General features: G+C 44.3%; 1 protein-coding gene across 2 annotated transcripts in view; it reads left to right on the top strand.

The window, feature by feature from the left end:
- PLCE1 (phospholipase C epsilon 1) overlaps window positions 1-25,170 on the top strand; it is a 334,106-nt gene that overhangs the window by 256,192 nt on the left and 52,744 nt on the right. For both annotated transcript variants that reach the window (XM_034776200.1, XM_034776201.1), the window contains exons 8-13: window positions 3,746-4,421; window positions 5,041-5,223; window positions 6,027-6,144; window positions 12,180-12,342; window positions 24,500-24,622; window positions 24,721-24,857. In XM_034776200.1, the coding sequence (XP_034632091.1) occupies window positions 3,746-4,421; window positions 5,041-5,223; window positions 6,027-6,144; window positions 12,180-12,342; window positions 24,500-24,622; window positions 24,721-24,857 (1,400 nt within the window). The remainder of the gene's footprint in view (window positions 1-3,745; window positions 4,422-5,040; window positions 5,224-6,026; window positions 6,145-12,179; window positions 12,343-24,499; window positions 24,623-24,720; window positions 24,858-25,170) is intronic.

Raw genomic sequence — 25,170 nt, 5'->3', positions numbered from 1 at the left:
AGCCGCTGCTACCCCGGCGGGGGATGGGGAGGGCACTTACCAGTACAGGGCGGGCCAGGGCTGGTTCTGACCCCCCTTCCCCGCCCCTTCCGCCCAAGGCCCCGCCCCTTCCGGGGCCCAGAGCCCCCGCCCCTTCCAGGGTCCAGAGCTGGCCCCAACCCAGCCCCATACTGGTAAGTCTCTGTTTCTACTTTCACCCCTGTATGTGAGGTCATTAACTTATGCTCTTCTGTATATGTTAATATTTGGTTACTTAGTAAAGTTTAAAAGTATTTTAATTATAGTTATTTATTTAAACTAAAGGCCGTTTAGTAGTAGAAATCTTGATTTTTGTAAGGGTGATATATGAAACTTTAATATTTTGGAGTCCTCGTGGCACCTTAGAGATTAACAAATTTATTTGGGCATAAGCTTTCATGGGCTAAAACCCACTTCATCAGATGCATGGAGTGAAAAATACAGTAAGCAGAATATATACGATAGCACATGAAATGATGGGAGTTGCCTTACCAAGTGGGATCAGTGCTAATGAGCCAATTTGATTAAGATGGAAGTGGCCTTTTCTCAACAGTTGACAGCAACGGGTGAATACCAAGGGAGGGAAAATTACTTTTGTAGTGCTCACGAGGCCAATGCAATCAAGGTGGACGTCGCCCATTTCCAACAGATGACAAGAAGGTGTGAGTATCATCAGAGGGAAAATTACTTTTTGTAGTGGGTAATTTTCCCTCTACTTATACTCACATCTTCTTGTCAACTGTTGAGAATAGGCCACTTCCTATTCTCTGGGGTCATTAGCACTGACCCCCCCACTTGGTAAGGCAACTCCCATCGTTTCATGTGCTATAGTATATATTCTGCTTACTGTATTTTTCACTCCATGCATCTAATGAAGTGGGTTTCAGCCCACGAAAGCTTATGCCCAAATAAATTTGTTAGTCTCTAAGGTGCCACAAGGACTCCTCATTGTTTTTTCTGATACAGACTAACACAGCTACCACTCTGAAACCTGTAATATTTTTATGTTTGGGGGAAATATCACATAATTTGCTTCAGTGTTATCATTCAATGAAAATGAAGATCTTCCATTAATTGATTTTTCCTGAATTAAATATAGAACTGAGGCCATGAGTCCACAAAAATAGATAACTTAGCTTGATCTGAAGAATATAAGGGGCATCCAACAAAGTCAGGGAATATGTTTATCAATTTTCCTACTCTTACTAGTTGATAGGATGTTTAGCACTCTGTGATCAGTGACTTGGCTATTCACCTGGAATTTCCTGACATGCCAAGTATATGTCAATGATTCATTTTTATTAGGGCTTCCTCTTTTCAGGGATAAAGCAATTTGGGTAGGAAGACAGAAAATTGCCAAAACAAATACATTTACTTGTCATCTCCCATTCCTATGACAAAGAGGATAGGGTTATTTTTCTAATTTAAAATGCTTATATATTTCAAATTATTTCAAACTTGTGACATTTAAATATTGTCAAAATCAAGGTATACCAGAGTAAATTGAGATAGAAGCTCCCCCTAATTTTCCTGTGGTTTAATATTTTCATACACAACAGCATATAAGAGTGGGAATCTATAAAAGATGGGTGTCATTGGAGAAGGGGAAATTACATAATCTACTTGTAATTTGATGTCCTTGAAAGTGATATGGCTGTGAGAGTCACATTCACCTATCCACTCCAAAGAAAGAACTGGAATTTTATTTTGATTCGTTAGAAATCATAGAAATTCGTTAGAAATGTTGATTGTGGGTGGAAAAGAACTGACCCACAGAAGCTTGCCTATAGTATGTGTACTTTTTCAAGGTTTGTTAATCAACTTTACGCAGAAGTTCTAAATTTTGCCACATAACCCTTTTAATGATTGATCCCACTTTGGAGACACAAGCCATATTGTATATATATGAATCAACACTTTTAAAGCACAGTAATTTCTCTTTAGAATAAGCATGAAAATCCACAGGATTTGTTTATATATTGCATCCCTTGCTATTTCCTTCCTAAAACTACATTCTGTTCTAACATTTCCTTTTATCTGTTTCCTTCATTCCTAATGCATCTCAGTACAACACATGCAAAGAAAGCCTCTGAGTCAAACCGAGTTCTGTAAGTTTGTTCTCAGCACTTCCTAAGCTATATTGCTTGTGCTATCCTGCCAGAAATTAGTTGTGCATTTTTTGTGTGGCTGCTTCATATAAATCTGAATTCTTTCTGTGCTGTAAGATGTTGCTTAGGGCACGAGCAAGGCTCTGCCATCCCTGTCTATCCTGGGCCGCTCTTTGCAAGTCCTCTCTGTTGTTAAATGCTGTAAATATTTTCTAGGCTATGTGTAGGGTTGGCTGCTTTTTTCAATTTGAAAAAGTTATTCTTGTGTGGTCATGACAAATACTTTAATGTTTAGATATGGGGTGAGATGCATTGAAGTCAACAGCAATGTATACCAGCTGAGGATTGGGCGTATGATTGTTCTTTTTACATCAGTACAGCAGTACATGTATGTTTTAATTTGGTAGAAGAAGCTCCTGTAGGGAGGAGATTTTGGATAAGTGAATTCTGTTCTCATAAACCATATTCGTTAATTTAAATTTTTCTGCTTCAAAGCAGCTGTTTCTAAGAACAGTAAAGGTATTCACTATATTTTGATTGGTAGCTATAAACATTGTGATTGATATGTTACTTATGTAACATTTTACATGTTCAAAATAGAAATATTCACTAATTAATTCTCACAACACTCTTCTGAGCAAGGTATGTGTTGTTGTTGTCACTATTTCATAGATGATAACATTAAGGGTATGTCTATGCTATGAGCAAGGGGTGTGATTCCCACCTCACGCATGCATACTCATGCTAGCTCTCATTGAGTCAGCACACTAAAAATAATGATGTAGCCAGGGTGGTGCATGTAGCGGCGAGTAGTGTCATGGACTAGCCGTGCTGAGTACAAACCCTCCTGAACCCTATGGTACTTGGAATGGCTTGCCCCAAACCTGTGCTACCCCAGCTACACTACCATTTTCAGTTTGCTAGCTTGATGGGAGCTAGTGTAAGTATGTCTGAGTGAGCTGGGAATCACGCCTGTAGCCCCTAAATGTAGATGTAGCCTAATACAGAGAGAGTAAGTAACTTGCTCAAGGCCACAGAGTGAATCTCTGAAGAGTAGAAATATAATGCAGGAATTAGCCCTCAATCCACTAGGTTGGGCTGCCAATGTCCGCAAATGAGATTTGGACATATTGTAGCCAAAGCTATTGTATGGTTTGCATTTAGAACCTGGAATCACTTTGGTTTTAGATCCCCTGTGGAAGTTGTTCACTATTAATAACTTTTTATATGTGCATTTATATTTTTGTACATGTGATGTTTGGGGCGGAAACCTGAAAAAATTGTCATCATACATTTTTTCTCTGTCTCTGATACAGTGATATCAATCCTAACAATATCTGTTAATTAATTAGTTTGTTCAAAATTACAATAGTATATAGGTACATTCTATATGATGCAATACTGTCAAAGTCTTTAAGCATAGATGTCCTCGTACCTCTAAACAGTATGATGTTAATCTTCTGCTGAATTTAAACTATAATGGTACAGGTTTTAAAAATAGTATTGTAGCTAAACATGCATAGAGTAAATGAAAACATGTGTATCAGATGGTCCATTATGTATTCAGTATATATCCAAATACTGGATAACGTAAGTGTTGTATCCTACTTCACATACAGGTTTATAATTGGAGATCTCTCAGATTCAGAAAGTGACATATCTGAGCAGTCAAAAGAGTGGGACACAAATACAACTGAAGAGCAGCAAAAGGCATACAGTCATGGAATAGAACTCATTCCCTGGTATGTGTTATCAATCAGAGCTGATGTCCATCAGTTCATGCTACAAGGGGCAACTGTCATACATTATGACCAGGAGATGCATCTCTCAGCACGCTGTTTTCTTCAGCTTCAACCTGACAATAGTACTTTGACATGGATAAAACCCACCACAGCTTGCCCTGCAAATACTAAAGTAAAACTGGGTGTGCTAGGTAGCACTGCTGAGCTTGGTAAATTTCAGTTTCTTGGCAGTACTGGATTGAATGGACTGGTGGACGGTTTCTTGGATTTGTTTTCAGCAAAGGCTGTGTACATGGGGCACCCTGGCATTGATATGCACACTGTGTGTGTTCAAAATAAACTTTGTAGTATGTCCCTTGAAGAGAATGGAGTAACACTACTATATGGACTTCAAACTACTGATAATAAGTTGCTGCACTTTGTGGCTCCAAAATATACTGCCAAAATGCTGTATGATGGATTGCTGGAATTAACAAAAGCTGTAAGAAAAATGAGGAAATTTCCTGATCAGAGATTGCAGTGGCTACGGAAACAGTATGTCTGCCTTTATCAGGTAAGGTACATTGTAATCATCTAGTATATGAATAAGTGAAAGTTTCTAAGATACCAACAATATACATATTCATATTTGTTTTAGGCAGGTTAAGGTTAAAAATACAAGACCTGATTCTCCACCATTACATTAATTTTACATCAGCATAACTCCACTGAAGTCAGCAGATTGACACGAGCGTAAAACTAGTGAATCTGGCCTTTAATATTGCATTTAATCAAAGGCTATTTGATACACTAAAATCAAGTATTAAACAGATCTTTTGTAATTAGGCAGATCTTAATATATCAAAAAATAAAAAGTGAAACTGGTATGCTAATTGGGTCTTTGAAGTTAGCATTTGATTAAACAGGAAGCAATGCCCTTAACTCCACAGGAGCTCAAATCTTGAGCAGTGGAAGGTGGGATAAAAAAACAAAACAAAAAGCAAAACATTTTGCCAATAATAACAACAAAACAAACAGCAGTACTTTAACTATAAGTAAAACTGGCCTTGCTTTTGATGTTCAGTCTTTCACTGATTTATAATGGGTATCTTCACTACTATTTCAGAAAATGTTTGAGTCTTTCTGCTGTACTGTACCTAGTCCTTTTTTTGTAATGCTGAGAATTTTTGTAGGAGGATGGCAGGTTTGAAGGCCCAACTTTGGCTCAGGCTGTTGAACTGTTTGGAGGCAGACGCTGGAGTGCAAGGAACACAAGCACAGGGGCCCTGACCAGAAGCACTGAGAAACCCAGTGTGCAGAGAAACAACACTCTGGGAATAAGCACAGCCAAGAAAAAGAAGAAAGTACTCATGAGGGTAGAATATTTTGTTATTAATGTACAAATCTTGTGATCTAGCCAATTTAAGCTATTTATAATACAGTTTTTGTATAGCTAACCATGTTTTTTGAACCAGAGAAAAGATCAGTATATAATAATACAGTTGTTATAACTTTGAAACTATGTTCATTGAAATGGCAGTTCCCTGGCATATTATTTATTTAGGAGTGGCTTATTTTTCCTCACACCCAGGGAGGCCCAGGATTTTGGGGGACAGCATGTAGAACAATGGGGTGCAGACTGATTGAGACCTTTATATGGTACCTCCCCTCTGAGCTGTTCCAGTAATCGATCAGCTGAGCACAGGAGTTGCCCAGGCCACATGTTCTTTTTCCTGGACATACATCCTTTTCACGAGTGGCCAAGAGAGGGGTCATGTAGGAACTGGTATGGCGGCTCTACGCTACCCAAAGATTCCTTTAGTCAGGGGGATTCCTCAAGGGGCCAGATGCACCTGCTCTAGGACTGTTTTATGTGAGTGGAATAGCACAAAGACAACCAGAACACTCCAGAAAATCAAGGCTATTGTCTCGTTCTGTGTGATGTCACACTGAGGTGACAGCCAAAGTTTCCACACTCCTTTGTGTAACTTTCATGAGATTTAAATTACCTCTTTTCTATCTAGAGTGATGGTGGCAACTATTAGCATTTACAGCAGTCTTCTTTAGTGTTTAATGTAGAATAGCTGGTTCGTGTCCAGTTTTTGTCATTCATAAAAATAATATAGGATAAAATAAATAACAATTTAAAGATGATTATGACAATGTTCACTGTTTCCAGGGTGAAAGTGGAGATGCTACTGATGATGAGATGGCAACTCGTAAGACAAAAAGTTATAAAGAATATCGTAATAGAAGTGGTTCTGATCCTCAAGACATTGATGAACAAGAAGAATCAGGTAGATATAATAGGTCCTGGAGTTAGATCCCTTTTAATGTTTTGTTTTGAATAATTTTGACATAGCTAATGATGGGTGAAATGTTACAATGGGCAAAAGTTTCAATAGGCTTTATTCTATACAAAAATAATAATAGTTATTTGTTTGTTAATAGGAAGTTACAGATCTGACACACACATTTGTGGTGTGATAGTGTTGTCAGGATGGTATTTTCTGCAAATGCTGTACACTTTTTACAATAATTTGTACTGTTCTTTTTTGAATACTTGCTCATGTCAATTCCATTCTAGGTGTGTGTGCGCACCCACACGTGCAGTCATCGGAGATTTTTGCCTTAGCGGTATTCATAGGGGGTCGGCTGTGGCACTGCGCTCATGCATCGGTATACTAGGTGCCACATCCCTATGCCCTCTCAGTTCCTTCTTACCGGGGCTGTAGTGGCTAGTCAGAGCGCCTTTCCCTTGCCTAGCAAGGGTTAGTGGTTCTTTCTCCTTGGACTTCAAGCCTTAGAACCTTGTAAATAGTTTGTTTACAGTAGTTAGTTAGTAAGTAGTTAAGTAGTATAGTTAGAGAGAGAGTGTCCCAGTGGGGACTTTGCCCCAGGCGGGGCATGCCCCAGTCTCTTAAGCCCTGCTCTGTCTGCAACAGGCGTATGCCTGTTAGTGACCCCCATAGCAGCTGCCCGAAGTGCTTGAGGAAATCACATGTGAAGGACAAGTGTCTCATCTGTAAGAACTTTCGTCCCAGAACTCAGAAAGAGCAAGACATCCATTTGAGGGCCCTCCTCATGGAGGCTGCTCTCCGCCTGGCTTCTGAGCCTTCCTGGCTGGACTCTACTCCTAGCACTCCGACCTTGGCGTGCCGTACACACCTGGCACCGGGCTTTGCCTGGCACCACTCCCCATTGCTGGTGCCTAAGAAGAAGTCGAAGAAATGCAGCTCCTCAGCATCAAGCAAGAAGGGCCAAGGGGCATCGGGCAAAGGACCCAGTTCCGGCCGCCAGCCCAGACCAGAGCCACGTGGGGATGCCTCCCTGATGGTGCACCCTAGCCCCCCAAGGGATCCGCCACTGACTCCCAGGAATGGTAGGGGACTCAAACTCATGGCAGGGCTGACGCCTTCCCAGGCTCTCCCGGCGCCTAGAGAGCAAAGGCCTCTACCAGAGCTACAGGCACTGTGTGCATCACAGGACACAGCAAGGGCTCCCTACATGGGCAAGTCAGCCATAAAGACCCCGCAAAGGGCAAGCGAACGTTGCCAGTCTCCGGAGCTGAGACAACACTTTCTGTCTCCACGCACCAGGTCTCTGTCTTCTGCAGGACGCCCTAGATCGCTGGCACTGCGATCGCGGTTTCCGCCCTCTCAACACGAGTTACCCAGAGGCACCAATCATCCTCCCTCCAGCTGTCTCCTCTGCGCAGATCCTGTCTCCTAGACCATGGAAAAATCTGTGATGCGGTACTGATCCCCTTGCCCCCGGCACCGATCCACCTACTCAAGACACCGGTCTCCTGCAGCAACGGTTAGCTATCAGATGCAAGCTTTGACATTCCCTCCATGGTCACTGGAATGTGATTCCCCCGGCACAGAAAGGGAATTCAGTCTTTCACCAAGGCAACACCGGCATGACTGAGCACCTGAGGCTGCGTCAATCTCTGCGATGCCATCTTGGCAGCAAGGCCAGTGGCCAGCACAGTGACCCTAGTAGAGCATGTGGGGCATGCCTGTGATGCCAATGCCTCCTTCACTCCATTTTTCAGCCGTTGCCTCAGAGCAGCAACCAACAGCACCAGCGGCACCAAGCTCAGTGTGCAAGGTGCACTCAGAGGCTGGGGTAGAGGAGCAAGCGCTCACCCCGAAACCCTCTTCTTCCGTGGGGGATAATGCCCCAGGGCCTCCCCGGTGACCCAGTTGTTCTCGTCCCCAGATGAGGTGGTGACGGGGCCCTCTCATGCCAGCCCACCAGACGATTTTAAAGAACACCAGGCCTTGCTTCGTAGGTGGCCACAAACTTGGGTTTGGAAGTGGAGGAGGTGGCCAAACAGGCGGACACTCTGTTTAATGTACTCTCAGCATTTACCCCCACCCATATCGCACTGCTGGTACACAATAAGGTCTTAAAAATAGCCAAAGCCCTCTGGCAAACTCCATCTTCCAGCTCTACCTCCTCCAAGAAAGCAGAGAAAAAATATTTCGTCCCAGCCATGGGTTTTGAATATTTGTATACCCACCCACCTCCAGGCTCATTGGTCATCTCTACAGCCAACGAGGAGGACAGATGGGGCAAACCAGTTCGACCCCCAGAAATAAGGAGGCCAAGAAGCTGGACCTTTTTGGAAGGAAGGTATATTCAACAGCCAGTCTTCAGTTCTGGGGGGCTAACCACCAGGCTCTCTTGGGGAGGTACAACTTTAACTTATGGAACTCCCTCTGTAAGTTCAAGGAATCCCTGCCTCAGAACTCAGCCCAGGAATTTGTGGGCCTGGTGGAGGAGGGTACGGCAGGGGCCATGCCCCAGTCAACTCTCCAGATCCACCTTATTATTTCCTCAACCGTCTTCATCCCTACCATTTGGTGTGGTCGTGGGTCACCTCGGACCGTTGGGTGCTAGAAATTGTATCTCAGGGCTACACCCTGCAATTCTCACCCCCCCCAATCCTTCCCCGTCCCTCTTCAGGGAACCTTCTCACAAGCACCTTCTCGTTCAAGAGGTCGAAAACCTCATGCAGCTGGGGGCGGTGGAAGAGGTCTCTCGGGACATGAGATGAAAAGGGTTCTACTCCCGTTATTTCCTAATCCCAAAAGCAAAAGGGGGGCTGGGACCCATTCTGGACCTGCGGAGTCTCAACAAGTCTCTCAAGAAGTTGAAGTTTCGCATGGTCTCCCTGGCTTCCATCATCCTCTCCCTGGATCCGGGAGACTGGTACGCCACTCTCAATCTGAAGGACGCTTATTTCCATATCTCCATCTTCCAAGGTCATCAACGATTCCTCCATTTTATAGTGAGTGGATGCCATTTCCAGTTCATGGCGCTGCCCTTTGGTCTCTTGTCTGCCCCAAGGGTATTCACAAAATATATGACACCAGTGGCCGCTTACCTGAGGGGGTTGAGGGGTTCAGGTCTACCTGTATCTCAACGATTGGCCATCAAGGACAGATCTCAGGAGCAGGTGCAGATGAGTCTCAGTCTGGTACATTCCACCTGCCGCGAACTGGGCCTGTTGATAAACGAAAAGAAATCGGCCTCAAGGCCGGTGCAATGGATAGAGTTCATTGGGGTGGTTCTCGACTCCACACGAGCCAGAACCTTCCTTTCGGAGGTGCGTTTTCAGGCCATGTTGGACCTGATCTCCCATGTGAAAAACTACCCACTACCACTGCTCACACCTGTCTGCGATTCTTAGGCCACATGGTTGCATGTATGTACGTGGTCTGGCATGCCCGGCTCCATTTCCGCCCACTGCAAGCATGGTTGGCGTTGGTCTACATCCCCAACAGGAATGATCTAGACCGGGTAGTCAGGGTGCCAGTTCACATCCAGTCATCCCTGGATTGGTGGTTGAGCCCTGAGTTGGTGTTGGAGGGAGTTCCCTTTGTGGCCCCAGCCCCATCACTGACCCTGGTTTCCAGTGCCTCGGACCTGGGCTGGGGAGCCCACCTGGGTGAGCTCAGCCCGCAAGGCTGCTGGTTGTGAGACAATCTGGCCCTCCACAGAAATATCAGGGAGCTCAAAGCGGTTCCCCTGGCCTGCCAAGCTTTCCTGCCCCACCTGAAAGGCAAGGTGGTGCAGGTCCTGATGGACAGTACCGCTGCAATGTATTACATCAACAGGCAAGGCGTAGTCAGGTCGTTGGCCCTTTGCCAAGAAACTCTCTGCCTGTGGGACTTCTTTGTGCAACATGCCATCCATCTGGGTAGTCGCATGTTTGCCCGAGGCCAGGAACATGTTAGCAGATTGCCTCAGCAGGATCTTCTCATCTCACTACAAGTGATCATTCCATCCAGAGGTGGTATAATCTTCCAGAGGCGGAGGAATCCCCACGTGGACTTGTTTGTGTCCCATCAGAACGGGAAACGCTGTGTGTTCTGCTCAAGCTGGGGAATGGACAGGGGCTCCCTGTCAGACACCTTTTTGCTCCCGTGGTTGGGGGCTCTGATGTATGCCTTCCCACCAGTGCTGTTAATCCACAGAGTCCTCATGAAGATCAAACAGGACAGGGTAAAAGTGATCCTGATAGCCCCTGTGTGGCCTCGACAGCACTGGTTCGGCACGCTGCTGGACCTTTCAGTGGCAGCCCTGCTGTAGCTGCCTCTCTGGCAAGACCTACTGTCCCAGAACCATGGCAGTCTTTTGCACCCAAACCCGGCAGCGTTGCACCTGACAGCATGGCTACTGCATGGTTAAATGCGGAAGAACGGGAAATCTTGGCCAATGTCCAACAGGTCTTGTTGGGTAGCAGAAAGTCCTCCACAAGAGGAACCTACCTGGCCAAGTGGAAAAGGTTCACGTGCTGGACATTGGACCACAGTATCCAGGCCGAGCAGGCCTCACTGCAGGCAATCCTGGGCTATCTTTTGCACCTCAAGCTCCAAGGGTTGTCCCTTATCAATCAAAGTCCACTTGGCAGCTATTTTGGCCTTCTACCCTCCGCTCCAGGGCAGGTCAGTCTTTGCTCATGGCATGATGGTCCGGTTTTTGAAAGGTCTGAAGCATCCTTACCTGCACATCCTCCCTGGGACTTGAATCTTGTGCTGTCACAGCTCATGGGTCCCCCTTCAAGCCTCTGGCTTCCTGCTCTACTTCTCTCCTTGAAGTTTCATTCCTGGTTGCGATAATGTCTTCCCTCAGGGTCTCTGAGATCAGGGTGCTTACTTTGGAACTGCTGCATATGGTGTTCGACAAGGACAAGGTCCAGCTGCGGCTGCATCCAGCATTCCTGCCCAAGGCAGTTTCACAGTTTCATACCGGCCAGTACATATACTTACCTATCTTCTTTCCGAAGCCTCATAAATCAGAAGAGGAGCGTAAATTGCACGCCCTGGACGTCAGGAGGGTGCTTGCCTTCTACATTGTCAGGACTAAGCCGGTCGCAAGTCAATGCAGTTGTTCGTTGTGGTGACAGATAGATGAAAGGTCGCCCAGTGTCTGCTCATAGGATTTCATACTGGATCACAGCCTGCATCCATTACTGCTGTGAGGTGGCGAAAGTGCCTTCACTGGCGACTGTGACTGCCCACTCAACTAGAGTGCAGGCTTCATTGGCGGCCTTCCTAGCCCAGGTACCTATTCAAGATATCTGTAGGGCCACTACCTGATCGTCTATCCACATGTTTACAATTCATTATGCATTTACCCAGCAAGCCCGAGACGATGCTGGCTTCGGTAGAGCAGTGTTGCAAGATGCACAACCGTGAACTCCGAGCCCACCTCCATGGATACTGCTTGTGAGTCATCTAGAATGGAATCGACATGAGCAAGCACTTGAAGAAGAAAAAATGGTTACCTACCTTTCATAACTGTTGTTCTTCAAAATGTGCTATTCATGTCCATTCCATTACCCACCCTCCTACCCCTCTGTTGGAGTAGCCAGCAAAAAGGAATTGAGAGGGTGAAGGGCAGACGGTGCCTAACATACCGACGCATGAGTGCGGCACTTGAAAGGGCGCCAGAGACGAATCTACAGATACCACTAAGGCAAAAATCTCTGACGACCGCACCCCTCGGTGCGCACACACCTAGAATGGAATCGACATGAGCAACACATCTCGAAGAACAACAGTTACAAAAAGTAGGTAACGGGTTTTTTTTTTGTGATTGCTTTTTCAATGAATTTTAAATAATAAATACTATAATTATTAATTGTTTAGTGCTAACAAGACCTAATATTCATAAAATACTGTTCATTATATGTTTTTGAATGGTACAAAACAAATTTAGAAACTCTTTGGGGTTTTACTCAGTTTTATTCAGTGATAGTATATGAGTGTTGTGTAGAAATGATGCTAGTGATGCAAAATTTTGTTTTCTTTCATAGATCAGAATATTGTGATTAACACCTCTGCCTTTAACACTCTGCCATCTAGAAGAGCTCATTCTCTGACTGCATCTGGATCTCCTAGCTTAGCACCTGGGGCATCTGCACCAATCAGACCAGTCTCCTCTCCTGTAATGTCATCTTCAAGCAAGAGTCAGGCTAGGTAGGGACAAAATCAGTACTTTTAAAAAATCTAATTATTAACATTATAAGTTATGACTGAAGTGCTGTCCTAGATATACATAAGTATGGAGCTTACCTTTTCCAGTTCTTGGATAGTCCAGAGATCATCTGCACAGATTTTGATCACAGATGCTCCATGTGTGTAACTGTCATTAACTGAAGTATTTCAGCTGTGTAAACTGAGTTGCATAGGTGCTTTGCATAAGTTAGTTCAACCTCAAGGAGCATAAACCTCCACTAGAATTTCTGGTGGAAGTTGACCTGTTTTGCCAGGAAATAATAGGGATATTTTTGGGAACCTTCCCTTTCCCACACACTTCCCTCCTCTTTTTACCTGCAGTACTTTTCAGTTCTATATTCAGTGCAGAAGGTAATGTTTTTGACTGTGCAGTGCCATGGTGTGCTACCATGCGTTAATTCATTATTATTATTTATGATTTATTTTATTATACCATAGGTGTGCATGGCACTTTACAGACATACAAGATGACAAAGTCCCTGCCATGGGGACCTTCCAGTCTAAATGAGACAGATAACACAATGAATAGTGCGAGTAGGGACGATAAGGAAGGAGGGAAAGACTACAGTAAACAGCATGAAAAGATCATTGCTGATATCTGTAGTGCAAAACTGGCTGCTTTTGCCTTGAAAGTCACTTTCTAAGACTTTTTTGTTCTCTTTACATACCGTGTGTGTGCAGTTCTGCACTCCATCATGTAGGACCAATGGGTGTATACATCACAATAAGATTTATCTCTACTATATGGCTTTCATGTTATATTTTTCAAAAAGACTATAACAAATTGAGTTCACAGTACATTGAAAAAGCATCACAAATTGATGCCACAGCAGTTGCTTCCCATTTTTGAAAATCTACGTTATGTTTAATTTCATTTGCCAAAATAATTGATGTTTCCAATATGTAGAGCACCTAGAACTTTGTAATATTTCAATGTGCCATTAATTTGCCACAGGCAAGAAAAATCTGTTGACTGTATTGTAGCATTCCACAATTCCATACTCATTTTGGGTTAAATCCTGAGGACCCATAACTCCCGCTGACTTTAGTGAGAGGTATGGGTACTCAAGTGTGTGTTCATACTTCTCAAGATTTTGGATGACTGTGCTGTGCCTCTAAAGCTATGTCTACACAGCTGTGTAAGTCAATGATTAGCGAGACTCAAGTCAGCTGACCCATGTCAGGGAACCCTGGGCTTGAGCATCTACATTGCATTTTAACCCTAGGTTAAGAATTTCCTGACCCATGATCGAATCTAGGGTTCTGGCATCCACACTGCAGTGCACAGACCCAAGTCAAAGTAAACATATCCCAAAGTGCTTACTGCCCCTGCCCCTACCCCCCCACTGATACTCTAGTGCTAAGAACATGATGCACTGTGGGAAAACTCTACTGCCCACCTTGTTTCCTAACTGGCAGTACTATTGATGGGACTCAGATGCCCATAATGTGCGCACGAGTACATAAATTGCATAACTAGCTCCTGTGGTGGCTGTCTCAGGAGAATGACTGCAGTTTGAGAAGGGTTTACACTGAACTACCATCTAATCTGAGAGTTGGCTCTCCGCCTCTAGACCGAGTCACATTGATGGGAAAATGCCCATGTGCACCTGTTCTCAGGATAATTAAGACATCAGTGTCCAGGGCTGTCAAACTATTAAAATGAAACTTTGTAATTTAAATTTTTTTAAATGGGATGTTCCATGATGATGTTTTTGTCTGGGGTTTTTTATTTATTTATTTATTTATTTTTGTCTGTTTGTTTTGAAGTTTGACATAAAAATGTAGGTTTCAGAGGAAGAATATACACACACCCCAGCTGCTGGCTGCAGAGCAGTGAAGTGCATCCTCAGGGCTTGGGTGCAGTGTGCTCCACCACCCCATGCGGATCCCTTACCTTTGTTCAGGGTCAAATGCTGGCGTCCTGGTTTCAGTCCTTGCCCAGATACAAGTCTTATAGCCTTCAATAAAAATATTCACATGAATAAGGCAAGCAGGATTTGATCCTGTGTATTATCTCTGTGGGGTTGAGAACCATCTCCAATAGCTCACTCTCCTTGGCTATTTCTCTGAGTAGTATTCTTACTTTACTTTTTGCTGTCCAGTATTCTTAGTACTTGGCCAGAGCGCTTGGGGGGGAGGGTTGGTTGGGTTGGAGGGTTGATTCAAAAGTATTAAACAGAAAATTAGCATGGATATAAAAGCTGGGTTGTTGTTTTTTATTTCAAATAAAGTATCAAAGCCACAGTGACCCAAGTGGATATGGAAAAGTCATGTTACTGAGTCACTCAGCCCGATTTCCTAGTCCTCCTCCTATCTGCTTCATGAGTGCCAAAATCCTGGCTCTGTGTGGACCATGGCAAGTATATTTTAAACCTTAAAATTAATCCATCTCAGAGCAGGATTAGCTGCCACTGAAACATCAGATGTTACTACCCAGCTGGCAAAATGCCATCAACATCCTTTTAATTCCTTTTTCTCATTTAAACTGGATTCCTTTTTTGCTTCAGTCAAAGATAGTATGTCTTGAGGATCCTTTATCCCTGCCCCTGCCACACTGAGGGAAGCAGGGATAAAGGATCCCTAGGAGATTGCAGAAAACTTTTGGGGCTGGCTCCCACTCGCTGTCCTCACAATGCACGCTTCCCATGTGCCCCTGCACACACAGCCCCAGGGTGGGCAGGAGGGCCCCAGAAGCAAGGGTCAGAAACTAGAGCAGGCACCAAGTGGCTGCCTTGCACGGAGGTGGAGCAGCAGACCCCTTACATCCCGATGGCTAGAAGTCGCCTGCTGCCTGTCAGCTTTGCTCCCTGCTTTGGGCAAGCTCCACACAGCAGCGAGGAGGAGCTGGAGCCACCGCTGCAGGAGGCTGTGGGGAAGTCTTGGGGCTGGCTCCCACTCACCACCCTGACAGCACATGCAGCCGAGGTGCCCCTGCACACACAGAACCGGGGGAGTGAGGCCAGAGAGCAGAGCAGGGACCAAACGGCTGCCCTGCAGGGAGGGGAGAAAGCTGGGGTGTCTGGGGTCATCCCTCCTTTGGCCATGCTGAGCAGGAATCTCTGCTGCTTCCCCTCCCTGCAGGGCAGCTGCTTGGCCCCCACTCCTGGGCCCCCCTGGGGCTGCATGTGCAGGGTCGCCCTGTGTGCACTGTAGGCAGCAAGTGGGAGCCAGCCCCAAAACTTTGCCGCAGTGAAGAGGAGCTGGAGCTGCCACCATGTGAGGGCTGCGGGGAAGTTTTGGGGCTGGCTCCCACTTACCGCCCTGACAGCGCACACAACCCAGGTGCCCCTGCACATGTAGCCCAAGGGAGGGTGGGGGATGCCCAGAAGCAAGGGCCAGAGAGCAGAGCAAAGACCAAGTGGTTGCCCTGCTGGGATGGGGAGTGGTAGAGCTCCAACCTCAGCCCGGCTGCAGAAGGGATGATCCCCACCATCCTGGTGGCTGGGAGCTGCTTCCTGCCTGTCACCTTTGTGCCCTGTTCTGGGCAAGCTCCGCACAGGAATAGGGAGTGCGCTCAATCAGGCAGTAATGGAACTTCCAGACGCTGTGCTGGCTGCTTGCAGCGCTTCTTCTCTGAGAGCAGGAACTCTTGGGATACATCTGGAGGACTTCCAGGACCCAAGTCATGCCAGGGCCGTTTGCTTACAGAAAAGCAGTAGGGCTCAGATCCTAGGTCCCAGCTTAACATGGGCTCAGACCCTGCAACGTCCTGGGGTCCTCGGTCTGAGACCTAAGTTAGCATATTTGCTGTGTGGATGCATGGGGAGTTTTGCTTGACTCTGGACTCAGACCCAGGCTTAACTTGCTGGCAGACATACTCTGAGGCTCAGCACAAAACTCACAGCTCAAAAGGGGGTTGTTATGGTGGCTTTAGGTCCTCCTGATCCTGGTCTGCTGCAGGAGCTATAGAGACCTCCATTGTAGCTTAGACAGCCCTGGGGTCCTGTCTAAGTTATGGCAGCTTTTCCCTTGGCTGCTCTGTGGGTTGCAAAGCAATCTAGACTCTCCACAGTGCTGTTTGCTAGAGCTCTGCCCTGACACACAGACACCTCCCCTGCCATGCCCGTCCCCAGCATGCTATTTATTCCCGAGGTTATGAGGGGGTCCTTGGGAGGGAGCCTTCTGTCTATTTTATGCAGTATCCGCATTAGGGATATCTCCCCACAGGCCGAACAAGGGCTTTTAGGACTCCTTTACTCTGTTCTGGCTCTTTTGCCTACCATAAAGGGACCAGAGCAGGAGTGAGGATCTTACTTTTGTCCTTTAGCACCCTTACTAGTTCTGAAATGTTTTCCAGCTTCCATATACATGGATGCATTTCACATGCTAAGGGAAATAGACATATGCAGTATACATCATTATACAATATGACTAGAAATGACAAAATCACAATAAGATGTAGCCAAGAAGATTGTATCCAGCTTCATTTGGGGTTTTTCTTCTGAAGTACAGTAAATATGTTATGCTCACAGTTACTATGAGCCTAAAAATTTTGCTGCCAGCACCACACATGATGTGGAAACTAGGACAGATTACAAAGGATGAATATAGGCAAACAACACAGGAATGCAGGGGCAAGATTAGAAAGGCAAAGGCACAAAATGAGCTCAAACTAGCTACAGGAATAAAGGGAAACAAGAAGACTTTTTATCAATACATTAGAAGCAAGAGGAAGACCAAAGACAGAGTAGGCCCACTGCTTAGTGAAGAGGGAGAAACAGTAACAGGAAATTTGGAAATGGCAGAGATGCTTAATGACTTCTTTGTTTCGGTCTTCACCAAGAAGTCTGAAGGAATGCCTAACATAGTGAATGCTAATGGGAAGAGGGTAGGTTTAGCAGATAAAATAAAAAAAAGAACAAGTTAAAAATCACTTAGAAAAGTTAGATGCCTGCAAGTCACCAGGGCCTGATGAAATGCATCCTAGAATACTCAAGGAGCTAATGGAGGAGGTATCTGAGCCTCTAGCTATTATCTTTGGAAAAATCATGGGAGACGGGAGAGATTCCAGAAGACTGGAAAAGGGTAAATATAGTGCCCATCTATAAAAAGGGAAATAAAAACAATCCAGGAAACTACAGACCAGTTAGTTTAACTTCTGTGCCAGGGAAGATAATGGAGCAAGTAATTAAGGAAGTCATCTGCAAACACTTGGAAGGTGGTAAGGTGATAGGGAACAGCCAGCATGGATTTGTAAAGAACAAATCATGTCAAACCAATTTGATAGCTTTCTTTGATAGGATAACGAGTCTTGTGGATAAGGGAGAAGCTGTGGATGTGGTATACCTAGACTTTAGTAAGGCATTTGATACGGTCTCGCATGATATTCTTATCAATAAACTAGGCAAATACAATTTAGATGGGGCTACTATAAGGTGGGTGCATAACTGGCTGGATAACCGTACTCAGAGTTGTTATTAATGGTTCCCAATCCTGCTGGAAAGGCGTAACGAGTGGGGTTCTGCAGGGGTCTGTTTTGGGACCGGCTCTCTCCAATATCTACATCAACAACTTAGATATTGGCGTAGAAAGTACGCTTATTAAGTTTGTGGATGATACCAAACTGGGAGGGATTGCAACTGCTTTGGAGGACAGGGTCGTAATTCAAAATGATCTGGACAAATTGGAGAAATGGTCTGAGTTAAACAGGATGAAGTTTAACAAACACAAATGCAAAGTGCTCCACTTAGGAAGAAAAAATCAGTTTCACACATACAAAATGGGAAGAGACTGTCTAGGAAGGAGTACGGCAGAAAGGGATCTAGGGTTTATAGTGGACCACAAGCTAAATATGAGTCAACAGTGTGATGCTGTTGCAAAAAAAGCAAACATGATTCTGGGATGTATTAACAGGTGTGTTGTGAGTAGGGTGACCAGACGTCCCGATTTTATCGGGACTGTCCCGATATTTCCTTGTCTGTCCTGTCGGCAGCCCAGCCCCCTTCGTTCCCCTGCGGGACCCGAGCGGGACGGGGGGGCTAGGGCCTGCTGCCCCCACTCCGGGGCCGCCGCAGGATAGCAACGGCTGGGCAGCAGCCCAGACGCGACTGGCCAGGGGCTGGGTGCAGCGTGCGCGCTGCTGGGTCCCCGCAGCAGGCCCCGGCTCGGGAGGTTCGGGGGCGCCAGAGCCACAGCCGCCAAGCGCCATGGCCGCTTCCTCCCCCGCGGCAGTGGGAGCTGCAGCAGCGGCTGCTCCCAAGTCCCACTGCCCGGGGGGGAGAACAGCCGCCGCCTGGCCCCGCGGGCCGCCCCCCTCCTCTCCCTACCACCCAATTGAGTCCTGCCTGCTCGGGACCAGGCCGGACTCTTACTTACCCCGGCCCCGCGCTTCCCCTGAGTCTCCAGGGCCTCCCTCCAGCGCTTGCGGAGGAAGGGTTTTTTTTTTTTTTGCCCCCCCCCCGCGCCCCCCCCCCCGTGTTACCCTTCCACCCTTCCCCCCGCGTCCCGATACTTGACTTGGGTGATCTGGTCACCCTAGTTGTGAGCAAGACATGAGAAGTCATTCTTCCACTTTACTCTGCTCTGGTTAGGCCTCAGCTAGAGTATTGTGTCCAGTTCTGGGCACCGCATTTCAAGAAAGATGTGGAGAAATTGGAAAGGGTCCAGAGAAGAGCAACAAGAATGATTAAAGGTCTTGAGAACATGACCTATGAAGGAACGCTGAAAGAATTGGGTTTGTTTAGTTTGGAAAAGAGAAGACTGAGAGAGGACATGATAGCAGTTTTCAGGTATCTAAAAGGGTGTCATAAGGAGGAGGGAGAAAACTTGTTCACCTTAGCCTCTAAGGATTGAACAAGAAGCAATGGGCTTAAACTGCAGCAAGGGAGGTCTAGGTTGGACATTAGGAAAAAGTTCCTAACTGTCAGGGTGGTTAAACACTGGAATAAATTGCCTAGGGAGGTTGTGGAATCTCCGTCTCTGGAGATATTTAAGAGTAGGTTAGATAAATGTCTATCAGCGATGGTCTAGACAGTATTTGGTCCTGCCATGCGGGCAGGGGACTGGACTCGATGACCTCTCGAGGTCCCTTCCAGTCCTTGAATCTATGAAGATATCCAAATTTATAAGATGGAGGATACAGACCTCTAATTTTACATTTATTTCTGTTCAGTATTTAACATTAGCATCACAAATAACAGTACCTAATCAATTGATTATTTTGATGTCTTCGTTCAGGCTGAAAGTTCAAAATAGTTTAGTTTAAAATAGTTTTGTTTAAAACAAAAGGAAATAGTGTAAGGAGGACCTGCTATTAAGTATTATTGTTCTACAGTTTCTCCATCATAGGTACTTTCCAAGAAAGTATTATGAGAGAAATGGCTATTTAGGGCCCCAGTCCCTTGGAGTGCTGAGCAGCCTTAATTCCCATTGATGTTCCATTCTAGATTACATATTTCATTCTACGTTCTGGAGCCTGGAGACTTTTTCTGTTATTCTTAGTTATTTTCATTGTCTCGCAAAAATATTATGAGAGATATTAATCAACACATTACATGCCATGATGTACTTGGCATAGTAATGCCAAACAAAATGAAAATTACTAACCAAAGCAGGTGGGTAAGTTTTTTGGAGGCGTATTAGGCCAAATTCTGCTTTCACTTGCACCTGTGCAATGCCCCGTGACTCAGCTTGGGTAAATTAAGGGGAATCTGAGCAAATATATTTTATACCCTCATAGCAAAAGTCTTTTAGGGCTTGATTCTGCAAGGTCCTGAGTGCCCTCAGTTCCTATGGACATCTGCAATTCTGTGATGGACTAGATAGTTTCAAAGCTATAAACTGGGAAATTTTGGAGTGTTGAGTCAGATACAAATAGCCATGCAATGGGCCAAATTAAGATTGTGTGTAGGTAGATACAACATCATTGATTTAATTGGAGTTGCACCTGCTTGGACCATGGCTGACTGTTCTCTCTTGTCCCTAGGGCATATATTGTGAGCCAGAAACTTAGAACATAGAGAAATAAAATAAAAATAATCCAGTATAACTTATTAGTTCTTCTTCATCTTCTGCTTATCCCATCAGCTGGGCTCAGGTCATCATGCCAGCATCAGTCACCTTCATCTGTCTGAGATGGCACTACAGTTCACCTGCTTACCATGTTTGGTGCAATCCATCTACGCTTCCTCAGTTTTCCTCAGGGTCTGTTTCCTACCACCTTCTTCTGCCATGCTATTTTCACCAGGTCCCCTTCATTCATCCTCTGCATGTGTCCAAACCAGTGAAGTTGTGCTTCCTGGATTTTGTCAGCCACATCATGAACATTGACTTCCATCCTAACACTTTCATTTTAGAATCTCTCTATTCATGTAATTCATCTTATGGCATGAAGACATCTCATCTCAAACACTTGTAGGCATTTTGAACCTGCCATTTCTTTGTAGCACATGCTTCTCACCAAGCAGCATTGTGGGGTACACCATTGTTCTGTTTAGTTGTGCTTTCAGTCTCAGTGGCATATGCTTATCATACACTGCCCCTGAGGTGTTATTCCACATTCTTCCAGAACTCCCCAGTCTCGACTGTATATCATGTTCAAGCTTGCCATCTTCCATGACTCAGCCACCAAAGTACTTGAACTGGTCAGTCTGGTTTAGTTTCACTCCATTAATCTCTGTGTTCAGTTTCCCTGTGGCACTCAGATGACCACAATCTTAGTCATGCTCATTTTCATCCTATGCCAGTTTAGTTGGTCAGACTACTGGCTTACTATTTCCTGTAGATCTTCTTTTGAGGATGCCCTTATTACTGTGTCGTCTACATATAGCAACTTCTCACCTTTTCCGATTGGGATCTTCCTGCTGACATAGTCCAGCAATATGATAAACAACAGCAGACATAGGGATGACCCCTGGTGCAGTACGAGTTGCACTTCAGAAGGACTTGTCATTCCAAAACATATTTACATCACTGCTTTAGATGATCTATATAGGGCATTCACCATAGTTATTAAATCCTCAGACACTCCATGTTTCTTCAGCCCTGGTGAGAACATCCTTTTATCCACTTTATTGTATGCTTTTTCTAGGTTTATAAAAGCCCAGAAGTTCTCTAGTACAAGTTAATATTATTATTTATACTACAACACAAACTACAACTACAAACTTGTAATCTCATCAAAAAGAAATATCTAGTTAGTTTGACAACATATATTTTCCATAGCACATATTAATTGGCGTTTATTATATTATCCTCTTTTAATTTTTATTCATCAAGACCAATATCAACCATTCCATAATTTTGCCCAGGATTGATGTCAAGGTGACAGGCCTATATTTATCCAGGTAACCCTGTTTACTTTTAAAATATTGGAACAACATTAATTTTCTGCAAAAACAACAAGGAGTCTGGTGGCACCTTAAAGACTAACAGATTTATTTGGGCATGAGCTTTCGTGAGTAAAAACCTCACTTCTTCGGATGCATTAATTTTCTGCCAATCCTCTGGAACTTCCCCAGTGTTCCAAGACTTATTGAAAATCATCAGTAACTGTTCAGAGAACTTCTTGAACAGCTCTTTAAAAACTCGTGGATTTAAGTTATGTGGACCAGCTGAGTTAAAAATATCTAACTTTAGTAGTTGCTGTTCAACATCCTCTTGAGTTGAAATGGAAAGTATTTCATCATCATCATATGATATCAATACATCATGTAAATTTTTCACAAATACAGAACAGAAATATTTATTGAACACCTCTGCCTTTTTTAACACTTTTGACCACAGATTTCTCCTTATGTCCTTTTGCTTCCTTAATACAAATTAGAAGTTAGGAGTTGAAGAAAACTGATAAAGTGCTAACAGCTTCTCCTTTTTTCCATTTGTTATATATTGGGGTGTTTTATTATTATTATTATTGTATAGCTGTTTTCAAATCCCCTCTGAGCCAGGTTGTTTTTAACCAATGTAGCCGCCTTTCTCAATTGTTAGACTCTGGGTTTTAGGCATCTAGTAACATGTTCTTAAACAGTTCTCAATTGTCTTTCACATTTTTCTGTTTAAATTCTTTCTCACAGCCTATTTGGTTCATAATTGTTTTCAGCTTGTGAAATTGGCCTTTTTAAAGCACCAGGTATATATATTATTGGTTTTGTTTCTGTTTGGACTTAATAAAAAGTAATCAAGTCACAATCACTTACACCTAAGCAACCACTTATTTTTAGTACTGTGAACATTCCTCAATTCACACTAAGGAGGTTCTACTCTGCTTTCCCTTCCCTTAATCCATGTGGGTGAAGGAGGAAAGCCTGTGATACCTTATTCTGTTGCGGTACCAAGGCCCAGACGTTTCATGAGCTTGATGCACCTTAAAGCAGGACATGATAAAGTTAGCTGGCTATTGTAAGATTTGGCGCCTGCAGCCAAGCGTCATAAAAACAGTCTCCAATTTGTTCCATCTTCATCACGCCAGTGCAACCCAAGAACTGAATGTTTGTTTGAATGGTCAGAAGGTGAAGCATGAAGTAGAACCGGTCTATCTAGGTGTGACCTTAGACCACACACTGCGTTACCATGCCCACCTGAAGAAGACAGCAGCTAAAGTTAAGACGCGCAACAATCTTCTTAGCAAACTGGCAGGTTCCTGGGGTGCTCGTGCTCCAACTTTGCAGACGTCAGCTCTTGCTACCTCATATTCGGTGGCGGAGTACTGAGCACCTGTTTGGAGTTGATCATCACACACTAAACTGGTGGATACACAGTTATATGCCACCATGCGTATCATCTCCGGCACCCTGCGTCCGACTCCACTCCCATGGCTTCCAGTTCTGAGCAATATTGCTCCTCCTCAAATCAGACGAGAGGTTGCCACTGGCAAGTTACTGGAAAAAGTACGCACCAACTCAAGCCTGCCGCTGCATAATGACCTTTTTAAACCACCAGCTGTATGTTTGCCGTCAAGTCACCCATTATGGTCTCATCTTACGCCAGGATGTTAGGGCGGAAACACTCTGGCGAAAGGAATGGATATCTGTTATAATCCCCTACCAGTCCCTCGTCGCCGACCCCACAATTTGCCTGTTTGGGTTTGACCTGCCCTGTCGCCAGTGGTCCCTGTTGAACAGGTTCTGGACTGGGCAAGGTCTCTGCACAGCTAACCAGTATCGCTGGGGCTTTCGTGACAGTCCTTTGTGCAGCTGTGGCGCAACACAGACGATGATGCACACTGTCGATGAATGCCTGCTGACTAGGTTCAGCGGTGGCCTAGAAGAACTGCATCATGCCACTGAATATGCCATTGCTTGGCTAGATGACTATACATACGCTAAATAAATTTGAGGAGGAGGGTGCCCCAAATGGTAATTCTTCCTTACAAGAGACCAGGCCTGAATGGAAAAGTGGGGCCACCATGGCTTAGTTTCTCTCTGTGCCACTGCTGATATTCCTGGCTGTTTCTTCGGAAGCCCAGGTTGCTTCTGGGGACTGGCTCCATCCCTGTTCCCTCCATTCCATGTGACCGGGGAAATACGGGGAGGGGGGCTAAAGTCTGTGTCACCTGCTGGAATCGGCAGGCAGGGAGCCCCCCTACTGGGCATCTCTCTGCCTCACCGATGTGCCCAGCTGTTGGAGATGTCCAAATGTGACACTTTTATTTCCTGCATATAATCCAGAAAGAATAATTTATTTATTATGCTAGCATTATACCTTAAGGAATTCTGTAAGTTTCCAGCATGCTTCCCATTTTAATTGTCTTGCTGGTAAAATACTAAAAGCAAACTTCTTGTGATCCTCCTAAACAGCAGGACATATTTCTTTTAGGCTTCACGCTATAGCAATAGTAGGATTATTTTATTAAGTGAAAAAAAAATAAAACTCAGTTTCTGCCTATTTAAATTAGATTCTTCTATGCACAGAAAGTTTTCAATAGAATTTCTTTATTTGCTTTGGCAAAGTTTGCAGTGGTCTTTAGGGGAACGAGTGGCCAGTATGAAATACAGAATCAAAGTACAAACTCTGATTGCATCCACTAAGAAGTATTGTTTTGTTTCCTTCTTTCAAATATTAATAATAAATATATTAAAGAAAACTTAGAATAGACCTTTAGTGCAATGCTGCCTAATATTTCACAATCTGTGGAAGTTAAATATAAGAAAATAATAATAATCTCATTTTGTTTTAGTACTTGGAGCAGCAGTAGCTGGCATGGCCGAGTCAAAGGAGGATTGAAGGGGTTTCAGACCTTTATGGTTTCCGATAGTAATATGAGTTTTGTTGAGTTTGTAGAGCTCTTCAAGTCTTTCAGGTAAAATCTATTTGACTAATCACATTCATCACATCAAAGTTAGTAAAAATCTATTTTAAGAAAAAAAGCACAAAGTGAATATTCTTCCTGTATCCTAGTGTTCGAAGCCGCAAGGATCTTAAAGACCTCTTTGATGTCTATGCTGTACCCTGCAATCGATCAGGTTCTGATTCTACTCCACTTTATACTAATCTGAAAATTGATGAGAACACCAGTGGACTCCAACCTGATTTAGGTTTGTTAAATTTAATTTCAGCAAGAAAATAACACTTTAGAGAACTGAACTATTTTAATTATTGGCATTGTAAAAAAATCATGTTGAAGTGGGGGGCAGAATCAGGCTTACAATTGACAGTGAGTTAGAACCTTAACTAAAAGGTCACTACCACAGCTTCATAATAACAGTTCATCACATTCCATCCATACACAACTGGCTAATTTTAAGATGTTTAAGAAGTTTAACACATTCAGAAAGTTTTATTTCACATAAGATTTATCAAAAGTGCATTTTTTATATATATATATATATATATATATATATATATATA

This window comes from Trachemys scripta, chromosome 7 (genome assembly GCF_013100865.1).
Source record: "Trachemys scripta elegans isolate TJP31775 chromosome 7, CAS_Tse_1.0, whole genome shotgun sequence".
NCBI lineage: Eukaryota > Metazoa > Chordata > Testudines > Emydidae > Trachemys > Trachemys scripta.
This window is presented reverse-complemented; position numbering and strand designations above follow the sequence as displayed.